Source organism: Pyrus communis, chromosome 5 (assembly GCF_041283825.1).
Source record: "Pyrus communis isolate YQ-2024b chromosome 5, ASM4128382v1, whole genome shotgun sequence".
In the NCBI taxonomy this organism is placed as follows: Eukaryota; Viridiplantae; Streptophyta; class Magnoliopsida; order Rosales; family Rosaceae; genus Pyrus; species Pyrus communis.
Genome location: NC_142569.1, coordinates 5,197,813 through 5,225,340, shown reverse-complemented (window position 1 = coordinate 5,225,340; position 27,528 = coordinate 5,197,813). Strand labels below are relative to the sequence as shown.

Here is a 27,528-nt window from a genome sequence, read left to right as displayed (position 1 = left end):
ATAAGAAATGTGCACGTTAAACGCACCTAAAAGAATTCATAAACAAGCAAATGGCTTCTTCTTCTTCTTCACTCATACGACATAATGCATATCTCTTGGTTCTGACATTTCTTGTAATTGTCAGCAGCACTACTAGATGTGATGCAATGCATATTGACGTTAAACTGACAAACGATTTGGGTGCAGGTCTCAACCTCACTGTTCATTGCAAATCCATAGAAGATATTGGAAGTTGTCTAATGTACTTTAGGGTTTTGGGTTGCTGCATGGCTGAGTTTGATTTCTTAGTGACATGTTGTCAACTCCTTAATTCATGGAGTGGTATTTAACTTCCCAAAGTATTTTGTAAGGATCTCAAGGATGGGTTGTCATCCTCACTTTAGCTAAGTTATGGGCTAAAGTGATGGTCTTAACCCTACTCTCTTGTCTTCCCATACCTTGTCTTGTCCCTTTCCTCTTAGTTCTTCCTTCTTACTTGTAGGAGCTTCTTTTCCTTATTTTATTCTTTTTGCTTTTCACGGGTCTAGGTCAGGTTTATAGGGATTGTGTTTGGTTCTCCCTTGTAGCTTCTCTTTATAAGAGTGCTTTCACTCTCTTGTAACTCTAACAATGGAAATACAACAAAATCTTTGAAAAGCAACATGGTATCAGAGCAGGAACTTTAACCTGCTCCTGTTATACTGCTTTCCAAAAGTTTTCAATCTAAAAAATGTCTCAAGAAAATCCGGCAGCATCAACAGCGGATAGCTCCCCGGAAATTTCCTCCGTAAATGCGCATGAAGTGGATGTCAACCCAAATCAAAGGTTAAGCTCAGTCGTATTGAATGAGTTCAATTACTTGCCATGGTCAAGAGCTGTGTCGTTGGCGTTGGGTGGCAGGTCCAAGTTAGGGTTAATAAATGGAAGCATCAAAGTTCCTGATGCTTCATCGTCAAACTATGAATCCTGGCTGAGCAAGGATCAGCTAGTGATGTCATGGCTCTTGAATTCCATGGAGCGAAAGTTAGCTGAAATTTTCAGCTACTCAGAATCCTCTTATCAACTATGGGAAGCAGTCAAGGAAATGTATGGCAGCCAAAATAATGTTGCTCGGGTCTTCCAATTAAAGAAGGACATCTCCGATCTGCAACAAGATGGTAAGCCATTCGTGCAACTTCTGGGAAGCATGAAGACCATGTGGAATGAGTTGGAAACCTATCGTCCTCATACGACTGATGCAGCGTTGCTACGAAAGAGGGCAGAAGAAGACAAGATATTCCAACTCTTGTCCAGTCTTGACTCAACTTATGAAGATCTGCGATGTCACATGCTCATGAACACATAACTACCTTCATTTCCAAGCGTGTGTGCAACGATTCAACGTGAGGAAGTAAGGAGGAAAGTCATGAACATGAGTACAATGCCAAATGTACCGGAGTCTAGGGCATATGTAACCAACGAAAGAAGGTACAAAGTAAAGCACCCTCACCTAAAGTGTCAACACTGCAATAACACTGGTCATGTTAGGGACACATGCTGGATATTACATCCAGAATTAAAGCCTGACTTCATGAAGGGTGTACAATGGGTGAATTGTACTCCACATCGAGCAAATCATGCATCCACCTCCATCTCCAATAAGTCGGAGTCATTCAAGAACTTCACAGCAAACCCAACAGAACTCATGAATGAGTTCATGTCATTTCTTCAAGGCAAGAAAGGAGGTGCTCAAAGAGACAGTACTGATAGCATGGAAGAAGGAACATCGACAACAATGCTTGGCAAGTTTACAGGATTCTTGACAGACACAAATCCTGTGCCCCAAGAAGACATGCCAGGTATTATGAAAGCCTTTAAAACTGCACTCAAATTAAATATGTTGCATGATTTTTGGGTTATAGATTCAGGTGCCACAGATCATATGACCAACCATGTGTCTAATTCTCAAAAGTTTGAAAGATTGACAAAACCTTCTCAAGTCTCAATAGCAGATGGAAATCAAGTAAAGGTTTTAGGGAGAGAAAAAATCAAGTTGATGTCTGATGAATTTGAGTCTGTAGCTTTGTATGTTCCTTCCTTCCTATTCCAACTTCTTTTTGTGGGAAGGATCACAAATACCTTGAATTGTTTAGCCATTTTTTCTCCTCACAATGTGATTTTTCAGGACTGTGCCACCAAAAGGACGATTGGTGAAGGGTTTTACTTAGATGGTCTCTATTATTTGTCAAAGAGCAATCCCAGAAGCTTTCAAGCCAAGTTCGACTCCACTCGTGACACTTGGTTGTGGCATCAACGTTTAGCTCATCCTTCCTCTCCCATTTTGTCAGCTTTATTCCCAAACTTAGGAAAGGATGATATGATTTGTGAAACATGTCACTTGTCTAAAGACACTAGATTATCCTCTAAATCTTCTCTTTCTAGAACAAGTAAGTGTTTTGAACTAGTTCATTCCGATGTATGGGGACCAACTAGTGAATCTTTTTATGGTTACAAGTATTTTGTGATTTTCGTGGATGACTTCTCTCGAGTCACTTGGTTGTATCTGTTAAAATCTAAGAGTGAAGTTGTAGAAGTTTTTAAAGATTTCCATAACCTTGTAAAAAACCATTTCTCATCTCAAATACAAACCTTACGATCTGACAATGGCACCGAATACATGTCACATATCATGAAACATTATTTGAGTGTTCATGGCATCATGCATCAAACGAGTTGCGTTGGAACCCCTCAACAAAATGGGGTAGCCGAATGTAAAAACCGAGATCTTCTTGAGAAAACAAGAGCACTGATGTTGCAAATGCATGTACCAAAGAGTTTTTGGTCCCAAGGTGTTATGACAGCTGCATACATCATCAATAGGTTACCTAGTCGAGTCTTGGAACTCAAGTCTCCCCTAGAGGTCCTCAAAGGAAGAAAAATTGATGTCTCACATCTTAAAGTGTTTGGTTGCATCTGTTTTGTACATGTTCAATCTCAATACCGAGATAAATTGGATCCCATATCTGCTAAATGTATCTTTCTTGGTTATTCATCTACTCAAAAGGGAGCTATAATCCCCAACTAAGGAAAATGGTTGTGTCCAAAGATGTTAGATTCCATGAGACTAACTATTTTTTTAATAAAACAAGTGAAATCATAGACCAAGGGAATGGCATCCTGAACCTGTTTCCATTACCAAGAATCGGACCTGAGGATCTACACCATCAAGAGTTTGGTATCAGTCATGACAACACTGATACTGGTCTCCAAAACTCTCAGCCTGATGGATTCATACAAGATGAAGACAGCGCGAACCAAGAAAACCCTCAAGATGTTGCTGAAAGGTTACACGAGAGTGAGCCATCTCTCCCAGAACCTCGACGCAATCCCCGACGTAATAGGCAGCCTCCCACCAGGTTTCAAGATTTTGATATATATAAACCAAAGCATCCAATGTCAAGTTATGTGTCATATCAAAAGGTGACTCCTTCGCATGCTGCCTTTCTTAACAACATTTCTAGTTACAGGGAGCCTCAAAGTTTCCATGAGGCTAATAATCAGGCTATGTGGCAAGAAGCAATGCGAGATGAACTCAAAGCTCTAGACCAGCACAACACCTGGAGCATCACCAAACTTCCAAAAGGAAAAAAGGCAGTGGGTTGCAAGTGGATCTAGAAGATCAAGTTTAATGCAGATGGTTCAATCGAGAGGCATAAAGCCAGGCTAGTGGCTCGGGGGTTCACTCAAACATTTGAGGTGGACTATAAAGAAATATTCGCGCCTGTTGCAAAAATGAACTCAGTTAGAGTGTTATTGTCTGTTGCTGTCAATAAAGGTTGGTCTATGTATCAAATGGACGTAAAGAACGCCTTTCTTCACGGTGATCTCGAAGAAGAAGTTTACATGCGATTGCCTCCTGGACATCCTCAAAGTCAGGTCCCTGATCTGGTGTGTAAGTTACATAAGTCCATTTATGGACTGAAGCAATCGCCTCGTGCTTGGTATGCTAAACTAAGTTCAGTCCTTCATAGTGCTGGTTTCAAAAAAAGTGGTGCTGATTCATCATTATTTGTTCGTACTGGAGCTGGTGGCAAATTAGTGGTGCTGATTTATGTGGACGATTTAATAATCACTAGTGATAATGCTGCAGAGATCTTCAAACTCAAACAGTCACTACAACAAAAGTTTGCAATTAAAGATCTTGGGGTGTTAAAATATTTTCTTGGGATTGAAATGGCATCTTCTCACAAGGGTTTATTTCTTAATCAACGAAAATATATCATGGATCTTCTCAAGGATGCTAACATGAGTGAGTCCAAGCCTGCCACCACTCCTCTTGATAGCAAGCTCAAACTCAACATGGGCGACACTCCACTCTCAAATATCAGTTCATACCAGAGGCTTGTTGGTAAGCTAATCTACCTAACTATCACCAGACCCGATATCTCATATGCAGTGAGCATTGTCAGTCAATTCATGCACACTCCTTCCATCGATCATTTGAATCTTGTAAAGAGGATCTTACGTTACTTGAAAGGGTCTGTTGGTCATGGTATTCTCATGACAAAGAATGATCACACTCACATCATGGGGTACTGTGATGCAGATTGGGCAGGCAATGCCATTGATCGCAAATCCACGAGTGGTTACTGCACCTTTGTTGGTGGAAACTTGGTCACCTGGAAGAGTAAAAAGCAGACTGTCATCACTAGATCCAGTGCCGAAGCTAAGTATCGTGCAATGGCTTCAACATCATGTGAATTAATCTGGCTCAAGGGTCTTCTAAGTGATTTAGGGTTTTCTGCAACTCTTCCTATGTCTCTATTCTGTGACAACCAAGCTGCCATGCACATAGCTTCCAATCCCGTGTTTCACGAACGAACGAAGCACATTGAAATTGACTGTCATTACATTCGTGAGCAGGTGCAATCACAAGTAATTCAGACACACTATACCAGAAGCTCCGACCAACTGGCTGACATTCTCACAAAGTCTTTGCCTTCTCATCAGTTTCAGCGACTTCTGTCCAAGCTTGGATCCATCAACCTTCTGGATCCATCTTGAGGGGGAGTATTGGAAGTTGTCTAATGTACTTTAGGGTTTCGGTTGCTGCATGGCTGAGTTTGATTTCTTAGTGACATGTTGTCAACTCCTTAATTCATGGAGTGGTATTTAACTTCCCAAAGTATTTTGTAAGAATCTCAAGGATGGGTTGTCATCCTCACTTTAGCTAAGTTATGGGCTAAAGTGATGGTCTTAACCCTACTCTCTTGTCTTCCCATACCTTGTCTTGTCCCTTTCCTCTTAGTTCTTCCTTCTTACTTGTAGGAGCTTATTTTCCTTATTTTATTCTTTTTGCTTTTCACGGGTCTAGGGCAGGTTTATAGGGATTGTGTTTGGTTCTCCCTTGTAGCTTCTCTTTATAAGAGTGCTCTCACTCTCTTGTAACTCTAACAATGGAAATACAACAAAATCTTTGAAAAGCAACAGAAGATCTTGGTGTTCATGTCGTGCCTTATAACGGATTCTATAATTTCACTATGGATCTATCATTTTTTGAAGTTCCACCACACTAGTTCGAATTTAAATGGAAAAATGTTACACATCCGTGGTTCCTAATATATGAACAATCTAGAGACTGGAATTTATGTTGAAATTATTGTCCTTGAAGCATAAAACAACAACGCCTATGCATGAGAACCAGCAAGAGCGGGACTACAAAAGAGCGTTGCTACACTTGGGGTTCCTAAAGAGTTCACAAAATATGTGTTTTCTATCTCATCTTCAATAAAAAGTCCTATTGGGAGAGGGTTATCCCATGTGTTCCTTTTTCTTTCCCCTTTGTGATAAATGGTTTGGCAATGTCTCTTGGTTGGAAAAATAAACAAGAAATAACAAAAGCCATGAACTTATAGCATTATTTATGGTTTCCCTTCTTATGGTTTCCCTTCTTGGAAAACAAACAAGAAAAAACAAAAGCCAAGAAATAACAAAAATTACCAGAAGTTGGTGAAGATGGAGTACTTATAAGGAGGTGGCCGACCTATGGTGTCCACTTTTACCTACACGTGGTGGCATTCCATTAGTCAAGGTGGGTCATCAGTAGGATGGATGATGAAAGAATAATCTAAAAGGTATTAGTTATTAAATAATACCTTGGAATTATCCAGAAATTATCTATGGTTGGATGTGATTATGATTCCTTCCTTGTTTGAGCTTATTTTCAATTAGGAGAATATTAAAGATGGGATTTCGTAATCAATCATATTTTTAAGGCATTTGAATTTTCTTCTTGCCAAAGGTACGAGAGCTTGATGATGTTGTAGTCAGCTGCTTGCGTATTTTAGAGAGGGTGAATTATGCGTGAATTAAATATGAGTCTCGCCTATTTAATGAGGGTATTCTACTCTTCTTCGAAAAAGAATATCCGTGGCAACTCCAAGATTTTTCAAATTACTCTGGGCTCCACAATAAGACTTACAATTGTTTATGAACTTTCACCCAATTTAGATTTGGCTCTGAACTTTCACCTTAGATTCGAGTTGGTCCTTAAACACATATTTAGAATATGAAATGTGTGAGACTCACATGCGCGCCACATTATCAAACAAACCGAACTTTTGAAAGATGTGAATAGGGCAAAGTCTAATGATGCACGTTTTGTTGAATACAGAAACCTCAATCAATGTGAATGGCAGGAAAATTTCTGTATTTATTGTTTTAATTATAATTTCTGATTACCACACAAATAACATAATCATAGACCATTTATTATTTTAATTTTCTTGATTCCATAAGGTGATTTTAGCTACCGTCCGTTGGGAAAATTCTTTAGTATGCCGGGAACACGGCGTAGTACATCAAGTTTCATAATACGATTGGTTGAATATAATTTTTTTAAAATTTTCAACCAATTGTATTGTTACACTTGGTATACCGTTCAATGTTCCAGACACATTGAAAGATATCTCAGTCCGTTGAGGGCTGGGCATACTGTTATCATTTAAAGACGTTTAGTCATCTATTCATATTCAATGAACAAATCAACTGTTAGATTTAGGGTTTAGTAGATAATTCGTCTTTATTAGTAATGTAATTAAGCCCTCCATCTTTTATAGTTAATGTTTAAAATATCGACAAAATAGTCAATAATTTCGTGGAAATATAAAAAAACCAAGGATCGATATGGAAAGTGGGTTTGAAATGCAAACTTCACCCTATATCGGCGAGATATAAGAAATCAATGAAAATAGATGATATTTACTGACTCAGTACAAAAATTTTGCCGGAATCGTCTGCAGATTTAAATTTATGAAATTTTTTGAAGAAATTTTCTTTACTTTCGACTAAATGAGTTGATACACCCACCCGATTACAAATCCATAATTTGTGCCAAAGACAACCAATATCATTATCGATATACCCATCATTATTTCTATAAATTTGCATATTGATATTTCTACCTACTCCAAAATTTTAAATACTGTTTGTAGTATAATAAGACTATTTGTTTTTTTTTTATTTTTTTATTTTTATTTTTTTTTATCCACAAAACGGTTGGAGGGAATGAATGCTTTCCATGAATGGAGTAAATATGCATTATAAAAAAGAAAGGTGCACGGTAAACGCACCTAAAAGAATTCATAAACAAACAATGGCTGCTTCTTCTTCTTCACTTATCCGAAACAGTGCATTTCTCTTGGTTTTGACATTTCTTGTAACCGTGACCAGCACAGCTAGATATGTTGGTGCACTGCATATTGATGTTAAACTGACAAATGATTTAGGTGCAGGTCTCAACCTCACTGTTCACTGCAAATCCATAGAAGATCTTGGTGTTCATGTGGTGCCTTATAACGGATTCTACAATTTCACTATGGATCTATCATTTTTTGAAGTTCCACCACATTACTGCCAATTTAAATGGAAAAATGTTACATATCCGTGGTTCCTAATATACGACCAATCTAGAGACTGGAATTTATGCCGAAATTATTGTCCTTGGAGCATAAAACAGCAACGCCTATGCATGAGAACCAACAAGAACGGAGCTACAAAAGAGCGTTGCTACACTTGGGGTTCCTAAAGAGTTCACAAAATATGTGTTTTCTATCTCATCTTCAATAAAAAGTCCTACTGGGAAGGGTTATCCCAGGTGTTCCTTTTTCTTTCCCCTTTGTGATAAATGGTTTGACAATGTCTCTTGGTTGGAAAACAAACAAGAAATAACAAAAGCCATTGACTTATAGCATTATTTATGGTTTCGCTTCTTATTTTTCTGACTTCTATGGTTGAAGAAAATGTGTTTGATCTAGGTATCATATTCATATAATTCATAACCCTTTATTTAATTTTTGAGACAAGATATGTTCGTGAACGGCTGGAATTCAGGTGCAAATATTTTATGATTCTAACCAACTAAGCTTCATAATACGATTGGTTGAAAATAATTTTTTTAAATTTTCAACCAATTGTATTGTTACACTTGGTATGTCGTTCAGTATTCCAGGCACATTGAAAGATATCTCAGTCTGTTGAGGGCTGGGCATATTGTTATCATTTAAAGACGTTTAGTCATCTAATCATTTTCAATGAACAAATCAACCGTTGGATTCGTGTTTAGTAGATAATTCGTCTTTATTAGTAATGTAATTAAGCCCTCCATCTTTTATAGTCAATGTTTAAAATATCGACAAAATTGTCAATAATTTCATGGAAATATCAAAAAACCAAGGATCGATATGGAAAGTGGGTTTGAAATGCAAACTTCACCCTATATCGGCGAGATATAAGAAATCAATGAATATAGACGATATTTACTGACTCAGTACAAAAATTTTGCCGGAATCCTCTGCATATTTAAATTTATGAATTTTTTTGAAGAAATTTTTCTTTACTTTCGACTAAATGAGTTGATACACCCACCCGATTACAAATCCATAATTTGTGCCAAAGACAACCAATATCAATATCAATATATCCATCATTATTTCTATAAATTTGCATATCGATATTTCTACCACTCCAAAATTTTAAATACTGTTTGTAGTATAATAATACTATTTGTTTTTTTTTTTTTTTGATCCACCAAACGGTTGGAGGGAATGAATGCTTTCCATGAATGGAGTAAATATGCATTATAAAAAAGAAAGGTGCACGTTAAACGCACCTAGAAGAATTCATAAACAAACAATGGCTGCTTCTTCTTCTTCACTCGTCCGAAACAGTGCATTTCTCTTGGTTTTGACATTTCTTGTAACTGTGACCAGCACAGCTAGATATGTTGGTGCACTGCATATTGATGTTAAACTGACAAATGATTTGGGTGCAGGTCTCAACCTCACTGTTCATTGCAAATCCATAGAAGATCTTGGTGTTCATGTGGTGCCTTATAACGGATTCTACAATTTCACTATGGATCTATCATTTTTTGAAGTTCCACCACACTACTGCCAATTTAAATGGAAAAATGTTGCATATCCGTGGTTCCTAATATACGACCAATCTAGAGACTGGAATTTATGCCGAAATTATTGTCCTTGGAGCATAAAACAGGAACGCCTGTGCATGAAAACCAGCAAAAACGGGGCTACAAAAGAGAGTTGCTACACTTGGGGTTCCTAAAGAGTTCACAAAATATGTGTTTTCTATCTCATCTTCAATAAAAAGTCCTACTGGGAGAGGGTTATCCCAGGTGTTCCTTTTTCTTTCCCCTTTGTGATAAATGGTTTTGCAATGTCTCTTGGTTGGAAAACAAACAAGAAATAACAAAAGCTATTAACTAATAGCATTATTTATGGTTTCCCTTCTTATTTTTCTGACTTCTATGGTTGAAGAAAATGTGTTTGATCTTGGTATCATATTCATATAATTCATAACCTTTATTTAATTTTTGAGACAAGATATGTTCATGAACGGCTGGAATTCAGGTGCAAATATTTTATGATTCTAACCAACTAAGCTTCATAATACGATTGGTTGAAAATAATTTTTTTAAATTTTCAACCAATTGTATTGTTACACTTGGTATGCCGTTCAGTGTTCCAGGCACATTGAAAGATATCTCAGTCCGTTGAGGGTTGGGCATATTGTTATCATTTAAAGACGTTTAGTCATCTATTCATTTTGAATGAACAAATCAACCGTTGGATTCGTGTTTAGTAGATAATCCGTCTTTATTAGAATGTAATTAAGCCCTCCATCTTTTATAGTCAATGTTTAAAATATTGACAAAATTGTCAATAATTTCGTGGAAATATCAAAAAACCAAGGATCGATATGGAAAGTGGGTTTGAAATGCAAGCTTCACCATATATCGGCGAGATATAAGAAATCAATGAATATAGACGATATTTACTAACTCAGTGCAAAAATTTTGCCGGAATCCTCTGCAGATTTAAATTTATGAATTTTTTTGAAGAAATTTTTCTTTACTTTCGACTAAATGAGTTGATACACCCACATGATTACAAATCCATAATTTGTGCTAAAGACAACCAATATCAATATCGATATGTTCATCATTATTTCTATAAATTTGCATAACCAATATCAATATCGATATATTCATCATTATTTCTATAAATTTGCATGTCGATATTTCTACCTGCTCCAAAATTTTAAATATTGTTTGTAGTATAATAATACTTTTTTTTTTTTTTTTTTTTATCCACAAAACGGTTGGAGGGAATGAATGCTTTCCATGAATGGAGTCATCTATTCATTTTGAATGAACAAATCAACCGTTGGATTCGTGTTTAGTAGATAATCCGTCTTTATTAGTAATGTAATTAAACCCTCCATCTTTTATAGTCAATGTTTAAAATATCGACAAAATTGTCAATAATTTCGTGGAAATATCAAAAATCCAAGGATCGATATGGAAAGTGGGTTTGAAATGCAAACTTCACCATATATCGGCGAGATATAAGAAATCAATGAATATAGACGATATTTACTGACTCAGTGCAAAAATTTTGCCGGAATCCTCTGCAGATTTAAATTTATGAATTTTTTTGAAGAAATTTTTCTTTACTTTCGACTAAATGAGTTGATACACCCACATGATTACAAATCCATAATTTGTGCTAAAGACAACCAATATCAATATCGATATGTTCATCATTATTTCTATAAATTTGCATAACCAATATCAATATCGATATATTCATCATTATTTCTATAAATTTGCATGTCGATATTTCTACCTGCTCCAAAATTTTAAATATTGTTTGTAGTATAATAATACTTTTTTTTTTTTTTATCCACAAAACGGTTGGAGGGAATGAATGCTTTCCATGAATGGAGTCATCTATTCATTTTGAATGAACAAATCAACCGTTGGATTCGTGTTTAGTAGATAATCCGTCTTTATTAGTAATGTAATTAAGCCCTCCATCTTTTATAGTCAATGTTTAAAATATCGACAAAATTGTCAATAATTTCGTGGAAATATCAAAAATCCAAGGATCGATATGGAAAGTGGGTTTGAAATGCAAACTTCACCATATATCGGCGAGATATAAGAAATCAATGAATATAGACGATATTTACTGACTCAGTGCAAAAATTTTGCCGGAATCCTCTGCAGATTTAAATTTATGAATTTTTTTGAAGAAATTTTTCTTTACTTTCGACTAAATGAGTTGATACACCCACATGATTACAAATCCATAATTTGTGCTAAAGACAACCAATATCAATATCGATATGTTCATCATTATTTCTATAAATTTGCATAACCAATATCAATATCGATATATTCATCATTATTTCTATAAATTTGCATGTCGATATTTCTACCTGCTCCAAAATTTTAAATATTGTTTGTAGTATAATAATACTTTTTATTTTTTATTTTTTTTATTTTTTATTTTTTTATCCACAAAACGGTTGGAGGGAATGAATGCTTTCCATGAATGGAGTAAATATGCATTATAAAAACGAAGGGTGCACGGTAAACGCACCTAAAAGAATTCATAAACAAACAATGGCTGCTTCTTCTTCACTCATCCGAAACAGTGCATTTCTCTTGGTTTTGGCATTTCTTGTAACTGTGACCAGCACAGCTAGATGTGTTGGTGCACTGCATATTGATGTTAAACTGACAAATGATTTGGGTGCAGGTCTCAACCTCACTGTTCATTGCAAATCCATAGAAGATCTTGGTGTTCATGTGGTGCCTTATAACGGATTCTACAATTTCACTATGGATCTATCATTTTTTGAAGTTCCACCACACTACTGCCAATTTAAATGGAAAAATGTTACATATCCGTGGTTCCTAATATATGATCAATCTAGAGACTGGAATTTATGCCGAAATTATTGTCCTTGGAGCATAAAACAGCAACGCCTGTGCATGAGAACCAGCAAGAGCGGGGCTACAAAAGAGCGTTGCTATACTTGGGGTTCCTAAAGAGTTCACAAAATATGTGTTTCTATCTCATCTTCAATAAAAAGTCCTACTGGGAGAGGGTTATCCCAGGTGTTCCTTTTTCTTTCCCCTTTGTGATAAATGGTTTGGCAATGTCTCTTGGTTGGAAAACAAACAAGAAATAACAAAAGCCATTAACTTATAGCATTATTGATGGTTTCCCTTTTTATTTTTCTGACTTCTATGGTTGAAGAAAATGTGTTTGATCTAGGTATCATATTCATATAATTCATAATCCTTTATTTAATTTTTGAGACAAGATATGTTCGTGAACAGTTGGAATTCAGGTGCAAATATTTTATGATTCTAACCAACTTTATTTTGTCTTAACTTTATTTTAAGATGGATAAATTTATTTTACCTTAACTTTTCTTAACTTGATTTTTGGACGTGTTATCTTAAATCAAATTTATGAACTTTTTAACCTAATAAAAAAATTCAAATTCTGATAAGGTTAGATTTCATCACTTATTTAGTACTAGGAAAATTTTATTTGAACCCAACTTTAATTTTTTTGTACCTAAACTCTCAATTTTACCCTTACAAAAACTGAAAGAAAAAAAAAAAAGAACAAAACCCAAACATCATTGTTTTCGGCGACACTATGCCAGATGCCGTCAAATCTTCCATCATCGCCATCGTTTCTCTTCCTCATTCACTTCTTCCTCATCCTTATCTCTTGTTTCTCAAATTTGTATCCTATAGATCGATAGGATCAGATCTCGCCCTGGTGTTTTTGGCCACGACGATGGGGGCTGGAACCACCACTTTAGACCAAACCTTGGCGATGATGAAGCGTGTTGGTAATGAGGTGGAACTAAGCATCTTCGTTGGCGAACGCTGTGAACAACTTGTCGTCGAAGAAGTTAAAGACGTAATAGGATGTGTAGGTGTCGGGATCAAGTATGACGTAACTTTTGTTAAGGGAAATGGTGGCGAAGATAAAATTGAGAGGGAGGCACGTGGTGGTGGTTTGGGTGGTGGCGCTATGTCTTGTGAGGGATGAGTTTCAGACGTTTGTTTGAAAATGGGTGTAGAAAGATTATTTTGCATAAGGGTAAAATGGGAATTATGAAGAATAATTTTTCTTAATGTGTGTAGAAAGATAATTTTTAGGTCTAGATAAAACTACTCTTACTGTTATAGGCTCTCTTATTTCAATTTCACCGGTTGGTTTGTTTCTATGAAATGAAACAAGAAAAGATTTCATTTCATAACAACCATTGAATTTGATTATCTTATTTCAATCTTATTCGTTGGTTTATTTTTCTAATTGACACATTCTCCGAAATCAAACAAGATTTTCATTTCATAACAACCATTAGATTGGGTTATCTTATTACAATTTAGTTATGTTGTTTGTTTATATTTTTGGTTTAGGTCTCTAAACTACCAATGTTAAATTTCATCACTTTTTTATGAATTTTTCAATCTAGAAAATTAAACACAAAGCATTACATTTTTTTTTCTAATCAATCACACAAAAAATGGTTGTTGTTTGTATATGTTTTCTTAATCAAACAAACGGTTGAAAATAAATGCTTAAAATTCCAAACGGTTAACAAAATAAACCCTTAAAATCAGGTTTTGGAATTAAAAATGGGCCTCACCCATTTCTAAACTAAAAAAACAGGACTTTGGGTCCTCCTACTTTTTGCTACCCAAAGATTGAAGTTGTTAGCCCATGTGATGGATGTAGCCCCATTTTTTGGCCCATTGTAAGTGAAATTTTTCGTTAGAGCTACAAATGTGATAGCCTCAAGAAGGATAAAACCCCCATTGAGGATGCTCTAAGCAGTTCACAAAATATGTATTTTCTATCTGATCTTCAATAAAAAGTCCTACTGGGAGGCATATCACCTCATGTGTTCGTTTTTTCTTTCCCTTTTTGTGATAAATAATTCTAGCCGTATGCCATTTCGTGTCTCTCAGCCCGTAGCTAGAGATTATTTCTCTCGGCCCTATGCCAACATCGTAACCTCGCCCACAGGTAGAATATGGACCACTAGGTAAATACAAAACCATTGAGCATATATATATATATATCTGAAAATCAACTTCATAGTATAAGGTCATCCATCATCTATACTATAAAGAGATGCTCGAAAACATGTTCTAAATATTATATCGTCATCCATTTGATATCCTATAAATAACATGGGTTATAGAGAAAAATAGTATAATTCAAACTAACCTCAGTAAACATGTTATCTCATAGAACATTTCATAAAACGTAATCATTAAATCAAGTTTTTCATGTATGCATTTCTACTATTAAAACATGCATTTTAGAAGGGGTCCACTCACCATACTCCGTTTGTGAAAGGCTGTACCAAAAAGGAATAACGGAATCGCCGCTATTAATTGCACCTAAGCACATAAAGAATCCAATTAATAAAACTCAATTATAACAATTGAATTTGGGAAAACGGATTTAGGATGACGAATTACCCTTAGAAAGGTCTCGGTTAAATTTCCGAAAAGTCAACAAAAGTTAACAGAGGAATATTCCAGGAAAATTCCGTCCGGTGGGCTAGGTTGGTGAGTTTGGGCCGAAAAGTCCTAGGCCCAAAGGCCTAAACTAAAAGGGTTTTGGGTTAAAGGGTTGGGTTTAGAGGATTTTAGGGATGGGCCTTAAAAGGCCATCGGTTTGCTAGGTGGGCCGCCGGACCTCGAGAGGAAGAAGGCCGGAACACGACCGGAACCTTCCTTAGCTCCAACGGAGTTCGAAACATAACCTTTTCAAGCAATTCAAAACACCAAAATGAAGCCCGGGAAATAGAGAGTCGAAATATACCTTCCTCGTGGCTAGTTGTGACCAGCAAGTGATCGGAAAACGGCCTGGCAGCCCCGGGTCTCACCGGAAACTTGGTTTAGTTCATCCGAGGTGATTTCTCGATGTTTCAATGTCCACAACATACACATACGATCAGAAAAGAACAGTAAGGATGAAAAGGGAAAGTTTTAGAGTGGTTTCGAAGCTCACCTATGTCGGGGTTCGCCGGAGCACACTTTGAACAGTGACGGTGTCATTGTTCTGTGAAAGGGGAAGGAGGAGGACATCCATGGTGGCCCGGCGTCACGATAGGGAGGTCCAGGTGGTTGATGGTGCTCGCCGGAGGGAATAGGTGCTTGCGTGTGTGTGTGAGGTGCTCAGGGGAGGAGGTTGTAGAGAGAGTCGAGAAGGAGAGATAAGGGAGAGTGAGAGGTGAAGGAGAGAAAGAGAGCTCAGGGGAGCACAAAGAGGAGAGAGGCCGGGGGACACAAAAACGAGGTGGGCCCCTTGAACGCACCTATTAAGGCCTTAAAAATAATTTTTAAATAAAAACCCAAAAGTACTTTTAAAATCGGGGGTGAGGTTTTACATATGATCTTCCTAACATTTTTCAAGAAAATTTCATAAACAAAGAATGGCTGCTTCTTCAGCTTCACACATCCGAAATAATGCATTTCTCTTGGTTCTGACATTTCTCGTAACAGTCAACAGCACTAGATGTGTTGATGCAATGCATATTGATGTTAAACTGACAAATGATTTGGGTGTAGGTCTCAACTTGACTGTTCATTGCAAATCCACAGACGGAGATCTTGGTGTTCACGTCGTGCCGCATCACGGATTCTATAGTTTCACTATGGATCTGTCGTTGCTTGAAGTTCCACCACACTACTGCGATTTTCAATGGCAAAATGTTGCGCATCCATGGTTCCTAATATACGAACAATCTAGAGACTAGAATTTATACCGAAATTATTGTCCTTAGAGCATAAAATAGCAATGCATGTGCATGAGAACCAAGAAGAGCGGGGCTACAAAAGAGCGTTGCTACACTTGGGGTTCCTAAAGAGTTCACAAAATATGTGTTTTCTATCTCATCTTCAATAAAAAGTCTCTATTGGAGACTAAATAATCTTTTCACCCTAAACCCTTCCCATTGGAAAATACACGGTAAAAAACAGTATCTCTTTTGAAAAGGATGAGATAAACCCATATCTCTTTTGAAACGCATTCTTATATTAAAGTCTCCCTAACTAGGGTGGGGTGAGAAGCAACTTAAAACTTTGCCTTCCCAATGGTGGTAGCGATGTGACGGTGATGACTGAAAATTAGCGTTTGTGTCCCTAAGGAAATAAAACATAGAAGAAACAACGTAAACCAATTGATTACAGACAGCATTATCAAGGTATGAGATAGTAGATGAAATTGACGTCTCCCCCAGGCTCAAGTTTCAGTCCAGTCACCCTACAAGAAGAAGAGTAGATGAAACCCTAAGGAACTAACCCCATAACCTTTCAACCACAAACAATTAGATGTTTTCAAGAATGTGTTGGGACTCACTTTTTCTTTCTCATGCATTATAATCAGTAGGCGAAGTAGCCCGGCATGACCACCAAGTAAATACCTGGAACCATCTGGATCTGCTCTCCCATAGGCTCCTGTGATGGACTATAACAAATGACAATGAAAAACTCGAAATGATACTTCCATAACCAATCCAACACGTAATTCCAAAACAACATTCATATGATACTATGCCATACGTGTCTTGCTGGGATTGCTTTAAATGTATTCGGGCTGCGGTAAACTATATTATCTTCTACGATAATAAGACCACCACAGAGGGGCGGCGGAACCAGTACTAACAAATCAGCCCGATTTTCAACATTGTTCTGTGCCCAAGGACCTTCAACAAAATCTTTATCCTTCAGAGAAACCTCATATGTTTTGACATGGCTGACATCTTTGTTATCCTGCAATAGATAAGGCAACAAAAAATTTGTCTGGAATACCCCTACACTAATTTACCACCCGAAGGGCCTCCCACAATTTTAGTATATACTGATGTTATAAAAGCAATACTGTAACACCATACACGAACGATGTTCTGTAACTTGGAAATTGAGCAGATTTACAGAGATCTTAGAGGGTTTATCTAAACATATATAGAAATACACCAACATCATTGACCAGATCACGCTTGTTTTTACCAAGTTTTCCATATTGAAATTTTGAAACTGCAGTACTAAGAGCATTGCCTAAGCCTTTGCTCAAATAATCTTGAATCCAATACAAGGAACATAACAAACATATCAGTATACAGAAAACTTGAACATACTAAGACAACTTAAATGATAAGATGATACAGAAGTAAAACGGTAGCCCAACATAAACTTGATATTCAAATGAAAGGAATGTCTAGTACCTAGTGATGAGCTGCTTCGGCATCCCACAGAAGAACACAAAATTTGTATCTTTCTGTTGCAATAGATAGAAAATCCTGTGTTTCACCTCGTTGAAAAGAAAAATTACCAAAACCAGTAAAAATAGTAAGACAAAACCAAACAAAAATGTAACGAGCCTATCTCCCCACCCTCCAGTGCATTCTTGCTCCAATTCATCCGTCCTTTTCCTTTTGTTGAATTAACCCTTCAACATTCTCAACTTCTCAGCCCCTCTAATCCACCCCAGTCCCAGAGCAAAAAGATTATTTCATATAAGCTTATATGATGTAAGAACCATGAAAACTAAAATTCATCACCAAAAATAAAAACAGGCTTAAAGCCTGGAACAAAAATGCATAACTTCATTATATGCGTAAACTGATATACGTAATCATGAATCAATTGTAAGCCTATCATATTGATAGCAGTCACAGAGAAACAAACGAAACATTATCAATTAGACCTTTGGTCCCAAGAAAAGTATCCATTCTTAATTGAGATGGCCATTGGCCGGCAATCCAAGATCAAGAGGAGGGGTTTGGCAGAAGAACTTTCTCTTCAGCTAAAACTACCACGAGCACGGCTATCATAAACTGATATAGGCAAACTTCTTTCGAGCTTCATGAGTCAGTGTTAAGGATTTCCGAAATACAGCAACAACCTAAAAGAAGAAGAGTATAGAATCATGCTTCACAAATAGTTTTGCAAACCTTCATAAAATGAGTTCAATACTTCCCCACATTATAAGACTAGCCAGAGGATCATACTACTGGCTAACTCCTCAACATAAAACGCTAAAGCCAATCCCCGCTCCAACAAATTATTAGAAAAGTAACAACTAACAAGACCTTAACCCTCTCAAGAACTTATAATTAACCAGATAAATGCTGCAAGCCCCCAAAATATATTATAGGAAAACTGAATTTGAGTTTGCCATTTCATGACTCTTAACCAAACAGCTCCTCTAGACAAATACCAAAAATGAAAGCATTCCTGACTAGCACAAGTTAAATTCATAATGAGCACCGGAGACATAGACGTGGCAATGGAAACCTGTAAGAGGTGATTCAAAATAAGATCATTGTCAATCTACAAGTTCTCTTCATATCTAGAACAACATTCCTTGTCAAGCAGAGAGGTCAAAGAGTTGTTAAAGTTGAGAACAAGCAACCAAACATAGCAGAAATTCCCGATCAGACTGAACTGATATTTAAGGGGTGAGCAAGTGTTTATTTCCAGGAACATCTCCCTGGTGGTTGGACTGGATTCTCACTACAGCCCTCCGCACATGAATTGAGAACATACATAGAAATTAAGAATCGAACGACACAGAGAAAAGAGCTTAAAACCTTAATATAATTAAGAAAAGAGTTCAACGATAAAGATTGAGCATATTCCTTTCACGTAGCCAAACTATCTCGAAATTAACAATCACTACAAGGCTACAATGTGGTTTTGCATGACTATCTAGTAATTAACAATCACTACGGGGCTTGATACAATGTGGCTATATTGATCGATCCACTTCAGATAGCCATATGTCACTCTTGAAGCATTGCCGTCAATCTGTACCCTCAAAGAGAAAGCGTGCTGCTGATTCTTTCTAGAGAATGCTAGAGTACTCGGCTCTACTGCAATCTTCAAGCCTCTTGGAACTTGCAACACTGCTTTGTAAATTGATGTATGATCTCCCACGTTTGTCACCACCCTAGTGAAATTTTCGGATTTTGGAGATGATCCATCTGTGCTGCTGTTGAAGATGGCCATAAAAGAAGGGTAGTTCAGCTGGGTAGGATGCGAGCTGCAACTCCACTCACTTCGCCGAAGAATGGCATGCATCTGCTTCACATTGTATCCTAGGCCACACAGAAAATCAATGTAATCTTGGACATCCATGTCATAGATTAATCCAGGGTTCATGGCTTTGTTTGGGTTGATATGGCCAGCACCGAAGTCTAGAGGGGTGGCTGGAAGACCAGTCTCTTGGTCTTTTATGGTCGCATTGGTGTTGTCAACAGTGTATGCACTGGTCATGATTGCTGATCGAATTGCCGCTGGGCTCCATTCCCTATGAACGGCTTTTACCAGAGCAGCAACACCTGCAACGTGCGGTGCTGCCATTGAGGTCCCTGACATGAGTGCATAATCTGAGACCAACTCGTAGTTATTGAAGTGCAAGATTGATGGCCTGTTAGGTGCAACTGCACCTAGCACGTGAACCCCTGGAGCAAGAATGTCTGGTTTTAGGATGCTTGGATTGATGCGGTCCGGTCCTCTTGAAGATTGAGAGTACACTAGTGGTGCTGGTTTTGAACCCAAACTAGTGTGCACAAAGCTCAGGGTTTTAACTTGAGTTGTTTTGTTGGCTCTTGTTGCATACTCCTTGATCAAAACCCCTTTCTCAATTGGAAGAACCAGAGCGGGAATGGTGAAGTGTTGGAGGTTAAAATCTGACTCATTAGACAATAAGATTCCAGCATAAGCCCCTGAGTTTCCTACCTCCGCCATTTGACCAACGAAGGAAGTCAGGTTGCTCCAATCACAAAGAACCACCTTGCCGAACACTTCTTCAGGAATCATTGCCCCAGGGTCACATCTTTGTTTGCTTGTATTGTGTTTCCCATAAAACAAAGGTGCATCACTAATGTAAACGCTTAGCGGGAAGTATGATACTCCTTCAGCGGTAAATAAGCCACCATCGAGCGTCAATTTCGCAGTAAAAGTACGATCCACTGTTCCGGCACCGACTGTAGTGATCCACGGGGCTCCGTTGGATGTTGAGCTTTCAAGCTGACCGTCATTTCCCACAGCACACACGACAACAATTCCTCTTTGGACTGCTGAGAAAGAAGCGATCGCAATCACATCGTTGAAATATTCGGTGATATCTAAGCCAAAAGAAAGGGACATGATATCAACGCCATCGGAAATGGCCCTGTCCATGCCAGCTAGCACATCACTAGCTATAAGATCTTGTCCAGACCATCCGATTTTGTACATGGCAAGGTGTGCACGCGGCGCCATCCCTCTCGGAGAACCTTTTGCGTATCCGAAGTGACTTGCGCTGGTCACATGGTTACCCGCCGCTGTCGAGGAGGTGTGGGTTCCATGACCGCTGTAATCTCTCGGCGAGTCATAGTCCAATGCGGCTAGGTTTCTTCCCGATGCTCGGAAGCCTTTATTGAAGGACCGAGCACCGATTAGCTTCCTGTTGCAGAGGGAAGAAGCGAATGATGTTCTGTTCTCGCATGCGCCTTTCCATCTTTTTGGGACTCGTGGCATTCCCTTGTCGCTGAAGCTCTCACTCTCCGGCCAAATTCCGGTGTCGATCACTCCTATTATCACATCTTTTCCATAGGAAGAAGCAGGCCAGACGCCAACTTTGTCATTAAGGCCGAGAAACTTAGGGGTATGGGTGGTGAACAGCCGGCCAAATGAGTCCGGATAAGTGGCGACGTGAGCAGGCGAGTCCTCCAGTTCCGACAACTGCGAGTCAGTGAGTCTGGCACTGAAGCCGTGCAAGGCGTGGCTGTAGGAGTACAATAGCATGTCACTGTTGTCGTCGTAGTCCGGAGGAGACGAAGGCAGCGACTTGAGGACGGACTTGTGCCACGCCTCCACGGACGGGAAAGATGCAAGAGTGGCTGATGAGGATTCGTAGTCCATCCGGATGATATAGGTCTTGTATTCCTCGGATAGTGCAGAGGCATTGTTGTTGCTCTGCAGCAACAGCAGTAGCAGCACCACCACCACCGACAAGACCAGACCACGGATCATGTTGAAAAGGATGGAGTGTGGGTTCAACTGGAAACAAAGAAAAGATTTAGCATTCAGCAACAACACGTTGAAGAGGATCAAATCTAATATGTTGGTTTTACAATTGAACCTGATGAACTGGGCAGAAACTAATAAAGCAACATATTGGTTTTACAAGTAATCCGAAAAGTAGTAACCCGTATTTTCAAATTCTAAAGAAATTAAAAGAACCCTTTTTGTATAAATATTTTTTATGTTAAATCAACCCCCCTGAACGGAGTTGTTTGGCTTGTTTACTAAGATCAACTCCTGCTATTTGTAGCGCCCTTTTATCTATGGTCATAATTAACACGTTGATATATTTAGACACCAGTTTTCTTCACAGTGAATCCAAATCGATCATAAGCTTGTAAATTTTCATACTTTTATCAAATAGGGTTTGGATTTTAGGGTTCTTGGAGAAGCTGCTCATTCACTACATAAGAAAAGGACGAAGAAATTGGCGGCTAGATTTTTGTTATATATGATTAAAAATCAAAATTGAACTAAAAATATTGTACAAACTCAAACAGGTAAAGAGCCAAGCAAGAACAGTTCTAAAATATAAGAAAAGGACTAAAGAACAGTTGATATCAAAAGGCTACACTGAACTAAGAGAGATGTTACGGACTTGGATTCACTCGGACTTTTCTGTCCGGATCCGACGGGTACACTGATTCTGGCCCTTAGATTCACGTCCTACGGTTAGTAATTAATTTCGCTTTTTAACGTGTTTATCTTCTAACTCCGTCTCCTTCTGTTTTTTCTCTCCTCTCTCTCCTTTTTTCCCAGATGAAAAACTGAAGCTACAGAAATATTAATTTCAATTATTTTTTGCTCAAAATCTCGCCTCCCACATCTCAGATTTTCAACACAGCCATCTTTGTTGTTTGTCTCAAGCAGAAAATCAAATAACCCAACAACCTCTATCTCAAACCCCTGGCTTCTTTCTTCTTCAACAACCAAAAAAACACCCAAAAGGAGAGCACAGCAAGCAGAAGGAGAGAGTAGTGAGAAAAAGATAGCAGGAAAGAGAAAAAAAAAACCCATTAAAAAACAAAATTAATTATTAACCGTAGGACTGAATCCAACCGCCAAAATCAGTTCGGACAGATAAGTCCGGAGAGGATCCGAGTCCGTTGTTACGAGCTCCGCTTTTGCAAGTAATAAAATCAAATCAAAGCACATATCAGAGAGAGAGATAACTGGAAGCAAGGGCATACCTCAGACGAAAACAAACCCAGCAATGTAGAGCTCCTTGTTCAACAGTAGGGTGGTTACCTGACCGAGAGGATTGGGCTTGGGGAGGAAAGGATTTTGTTGGTTTTTGGGGATTCAATCTCTGGAGGGGTGCTCTTGCTCTTCATGGTGGGCAGAAGCAGAGTCTCTATATCTGGGTTTATGTAATAGCAAGTGCAGTTCGACGTAACACGTTATGTCAGACAAAGTGGTATTCAAACCAGACCTTACTTCTTTCTCCAGGTCTTTCAAATTTCTGTGTGCCAGAGTCAAGTCATCATGTGAAAATGGTAAATGGATTTTATTTGCATGCTGTCTTCAGAGGGATTTGGTTAGCAGTCCATTTCTTTACCCAAAATGGAAAGCTTAGTAGGTTGGTCCCTTTGATATTTGCTCTTTTGCCTCGTTAATTTGTAGTGGAACGGAAACGTGCACATGTTAATTACACCAAATAGAATTCTTAAACAAACAAAACGCGTCATACACCACCATATCAATATTTCCAGTGTAATACCTGAATCGATGATCCATTACTGGATCGTTTCGTATGTACGTAGGACTGTATCAACTTATAAGAGATGACTTTCTCAAGAAGAAAAATTGTGTACGTCAATGCATAGTTTGGCAAATACGAAAAGATACTTTGAAAAAATCGTACACATAATATTTTTTTTAAATACGTACGTGTGTACTATACGCAAATCTACCAACTGTTTTCCAAAGATTTCAATGGTTTTTATACATATACATGATTATATCCTGAATTCCAAAATATCACATGTATGAATTTCGACCAATAATAATCTAATAATATTTCCTCAAAATAATAAATATTGATCAGGGCCGGCCCTAAGAAATTGGGAGCCCTAGGCGAGCCTTCAAATGGGGGCCCTAAAGTTCTTCGACATCCGACTCGTTGTACATTTATATGTATAAGAAAAGGTTTCGCTAAATACATGAAAAAGTTCATTTCTACATCAAAAATCATTAGAATTCATATCCAAAGAAGAAGGATATGCAAATATTACTTAAATATTACATGTCTCGCGTTTTTAGACGTAAATGTACTAATTAAGTTTACATAATCTAACTTTTCAACCAATTCTTTTTCAATTGACAAAATAGCTAACCCATTTAATCTTTCTTGTGACATAGTTGATCGAAGATACGATTTGATCAACTTTAATTTTGAGAAACTTCTTTCAGTAGAGGCAACTGTAATTGGTATGGTTAACAAAATACGATAAGCAACCCATGCATTCAGGAAACAACCATCCATTTGTCTTATATATTTCAGCACTTCCATTGCCCGATTTATTTCCTTCGGCAAAGTTTCTCTCAAGATTATTAGCTCTATAAATAAGTCATTTCTATCAATATGAATGCTCACCATGTTTCAGAAATCCTTCAAGATCGATGCAAAAACTCTTCAAGCTATCATTGTCTACATCTTTTAACTTCTTCAAATTAATTAACTACTACAAAAACCACACACACACACACACATACTTAAGAAATATTTTGGGCCTTCCGGCCCTTCCCAAGGTCGAAAGCTGCACAGCAAGTTCCAAATTTTTTTTTTTTATAATTTCATGTTGAGATATTTTACTCAAACTACAAAATTATATATATAATTGTTATTGGTATTCCAAAATTCTAGTGGAGTACGTTCCAAACTTTCTATATTTGAAAAAAAAATATACTTGTAAAAAGTGTATGACGAGATTTTTAAAGTGTCAATAACACTTCTCTATATATATAAAAATAAATAAATAAATTTGGGGCCCCCCCCCCCGGAGTGGGGGCCGTAGGCGCCCACCTACTCGGGCTACTCCCAAGACCGGCACTGATATTGATCTCATTAATTTGGGAAATAAGGTGTGTAGTCCGAAAATGACAGGTTATTCTGTATAATCTAATTATATAAAGAAAATCTTTATAGGAAAGTATCAACTCGTTTTTGCTTTTACTTTTTACTTTTAAATATCATGTGTATCTAAACTTATTTTTACTTTTTACAGGGTTACAGGGGACCATGGACAGAGCAACATTGGGCCCCGGGGGACAGATGCTCACACTCAATTTTTCTGAAAAATATACACATGATGCATATAGCAATTCCACGTGATAGAAGATTTTCGGATATGGAATTTTTGAACAATCAATTAAGAAATCGAATATGAAATCAATTGATGATAATAACACAATTATTTTTATAGAGAGATAATTGATGTTGTTGCCTATTCATAATAAAGTAGTCATGCAACGCTTTCAAAACATGAAAATGCGTCAAGAGATATTGTAATATATTGTAACAAGTTGTTATTGCCTTTTGATGGCTTGCAATCATGGTGGCTTGTTGAAGATGGCTAGAGAGTTTTCAAAAGCACAGGGGATGAGTACGATATGGAGCCAATGCTTGAGCATTATGGTTGTATGGTTGACCTGCTTGGGCGGGCTGGCATGCTTCACGAAGCATACGATTTCAATGAGACTCCACTGCTGTTGCGATCATCTGCTCGATGAGTCGTGATCCATGTCATGCATATGATTCATGCATCAAGACCCAATGCAGTGACAAAACCTCGTTAAGTCCCTATAGTTTCTTCCTTGCACTTGCAATTGCTAGTGCTACCTTATCTTTGATATTGTCAAAGAATTGAAAATAGACAAGTCTCCACGATGTCTTTGAAATCTATGTGCCGCAAATGCCCCAAAAGCCTATGAGGAAGCAAGTACCACTCTTACATAGAACCGCAACTGGTCATTTCCATTTTCATTCTCGTCTTTTGCATCCTCAGTAGTAAAAGTGTCATCTCCAAAACACTTGGTTGAGAGAGGAACGCTACATTGCGATGGATTGATTATATGAATGGAAGAATCATTAAGCGTTTGAAGTTGGTTTTCCGAATGAATTATTCCTAGCAAGTTGTTGTAAGACAAGTTCAAGTGGGACAAAGATGTTAAAGATGAAAAGTTTTGAGGAATCTGTCCCAAGAGGTGGTTGTGTGAGAGATCAAGAGTTCCAAGCCAACGCAAATTTCCGACCTTACTGATTCATGGACAAATTCAAGGTGCCCAATAGAATGAGACTGCTTATTTCTTCAGAGATTTCACGTTGTAAATTATTTGATGAAAGATCAATGCTTTTAATGTCAATGTGGCTTGGTCACAGCCATGAAAAGAGCCTGCATCAGAATTGTTGACCATCGTAGTCAAATTATCCAAATACTTGGGTATAGTACCTGAAAAGGATTACATGTAACGAATGTATGAAATCCAAACTGGTTGTACTTACTGGACATGTCAAGGATTACATGTTGAATTCCTTCTTTTTATTTCTGACCTCCAAAATGGGGCAAGGAATTCCTCCGCTCTCTCCCTCTCACACCTTTTTTTTCTTCCTTTTTTCTAAGAAATATTTTTTAATTTCTACTTGAGTTTTCACCGTGAAAATTGAAAATTAAACAAAGAACATAAACAGAGGAGGAAAATAATAGTTGAAAAAAATGTAAATAAGCTTTTACCACAGTGAAAGAAAGATGTTATCTTCTGGCACTTCGCGTAGTTCTAAATCCGCCAGCTCCCTAATCTACTGGCAACCTGAAAAAACTTTGTCATCATACACACTATAAAGCACATATCCAATTATCAATCAAAACCTGAAGCTTGGAAGCATTTATTTGAGCATCAAGATTATGTTGTATTTCCATTATCTCGGATCTTGCAATGATTAGAGCTTTAAGATCAATCTCCATATCCTGCAGTTCCTTTTTGTCTAGAAACATCTTCAATCCGATGATGCAAAAGGTCATGATCTAGAGTCCCATTTATATATTGTGTTCGAACAAAAGTTCACATCAACCGGCTTTCTGCCTTGCTGCACCTTGATAGTGTCGAAGAGGCTCCCGGAGTCTGTATCATCGATATAGTTCGGTCCGGTCATTTTTCTCCATCACAAATTGACCTGAGGGAACACAAAAAGCCAAAAAATATAATAAGGGACGGAATTACTTTCGATTTTTTTGTAATTTAAATTTTCTTGGCAATGTGGCGCATACACGTAAACGTAAAGGTTGAATTGTTGAAGATTCATCTGGTTCGACTTTACTTGTATTTCACACCGATGAATTAAATTTGTTTGGGAAAAAGAGGGGGAAAATCAAAGAAAATTAAAATAAAATGGGGCCAAAAATTAAGGTGAATTTGGCTTTGTTTTAATTAAGAGCTAAATTTCTGAAAAACATGTTGAATTAATTAAGACCTAAATTAAATAATTAGCTCAGTTAATCAAATCATAACATCAATCCCACTAGTTATGGGATTCAAGGTGGGAAACTAATACCTCTTTTAAGATGACAAAATATTTCTCTCAAAAAAAAAAAGAAAAAGATGACCAAATATGAAAGGAGTTGAAATCAAATTTACAGTTCTAGCTCCTCTCGTCAAACAATTTCAAGGGCATAAAATTGGTAAACATGGTGCTGAAATATTTGAAACTGTAGTCTGACTGTGACAACCCGTCCCTAATTTTACTGCTTTAATAATTTTAGAAGTGTGAATTGACGAAAATGCCCTAGTGGGGAGATTATTGACTTTTGTTGACCATCATTTCGTGACGCGTACAAGCTACTATATTACCATATTTTCGAAGTACTTGGCGGTACGAACGCATAGGCGCAAGCGAAATCGAAGTCAGGGTTACGACGAATGTTTTACGGAACTACAAATCCGAAAAGTATTTTTGAAAAAAAATTACTATTTATTATTTTATATATTTCTCATAATTATTATATTATTATTTTAAGAAATTTTTGTTATTATATTATTATTTGAATATTATTTGGGGGATATTTTAAATACTTTATTAATTTATATTG

The 27,528-nt window shown here is 37.4% G+C and overlaps 1 protein-coding gene, 1 long non-coding RNA gene and 1 pseudogene across 3 annotated transcripts; 1 reads left to right on the top strand and 2 right to left on the bottom strand.

Annotated features, from left to right (window-relative positions):
• The first annotated feature begins 9,150 nt into the window (after positions 1 to 9,150).
• On the top strand, positions 9,151 to 9,582 carry LOC148696603 (S-protein homolog 5-like). The gene has a single exon (XM_088693274.1). It carries the CDS (start codon positions 9,151 to 9,153, stop codon positions 9,580 to 9,582), a length of 432 nt encoding a protein of 143 aa, XP_088549400.1.
• A 2,496-nt stretch (positions 9,583 to 12,078) lies between these two features.
• On the bottom strand, positions 12,079 to 15,648 carry LOC148696602 (uncharacterized). Its single transcript, XR_015961998.1, has 2 exons — positions 15,192 to 15,648; positions 12,079 to 14,764 (listed from the first exon to the last, which is right to left on the bottom strand). It is a non-coding gene; the product is annotated as an uncharacterized LOC148696602 (long non-coding RNA).
• A 3,304-nt stretch (positions 15,649 to 18,952) lies between these two features.
• On the bottom strand, positions 18,953 to 23,128 carry LOC137723690 (subtilisin-like protease SBT3 pseudogene; annotated as a pseudogene). Its single transcript, XR_015962332.1, has 2 exons — positions 22,633 to 23,128; positions 18,953 to 21,418 (listed from the first exon to the last, which is right to left on the bottom strand). The product of XR_015962332.1 is annotated as a subtilisin-like protease SBT3 pseudogene (transcript).
• Positions 23,129 to 27,528: the final 4,400 nt, after the last annotated feature.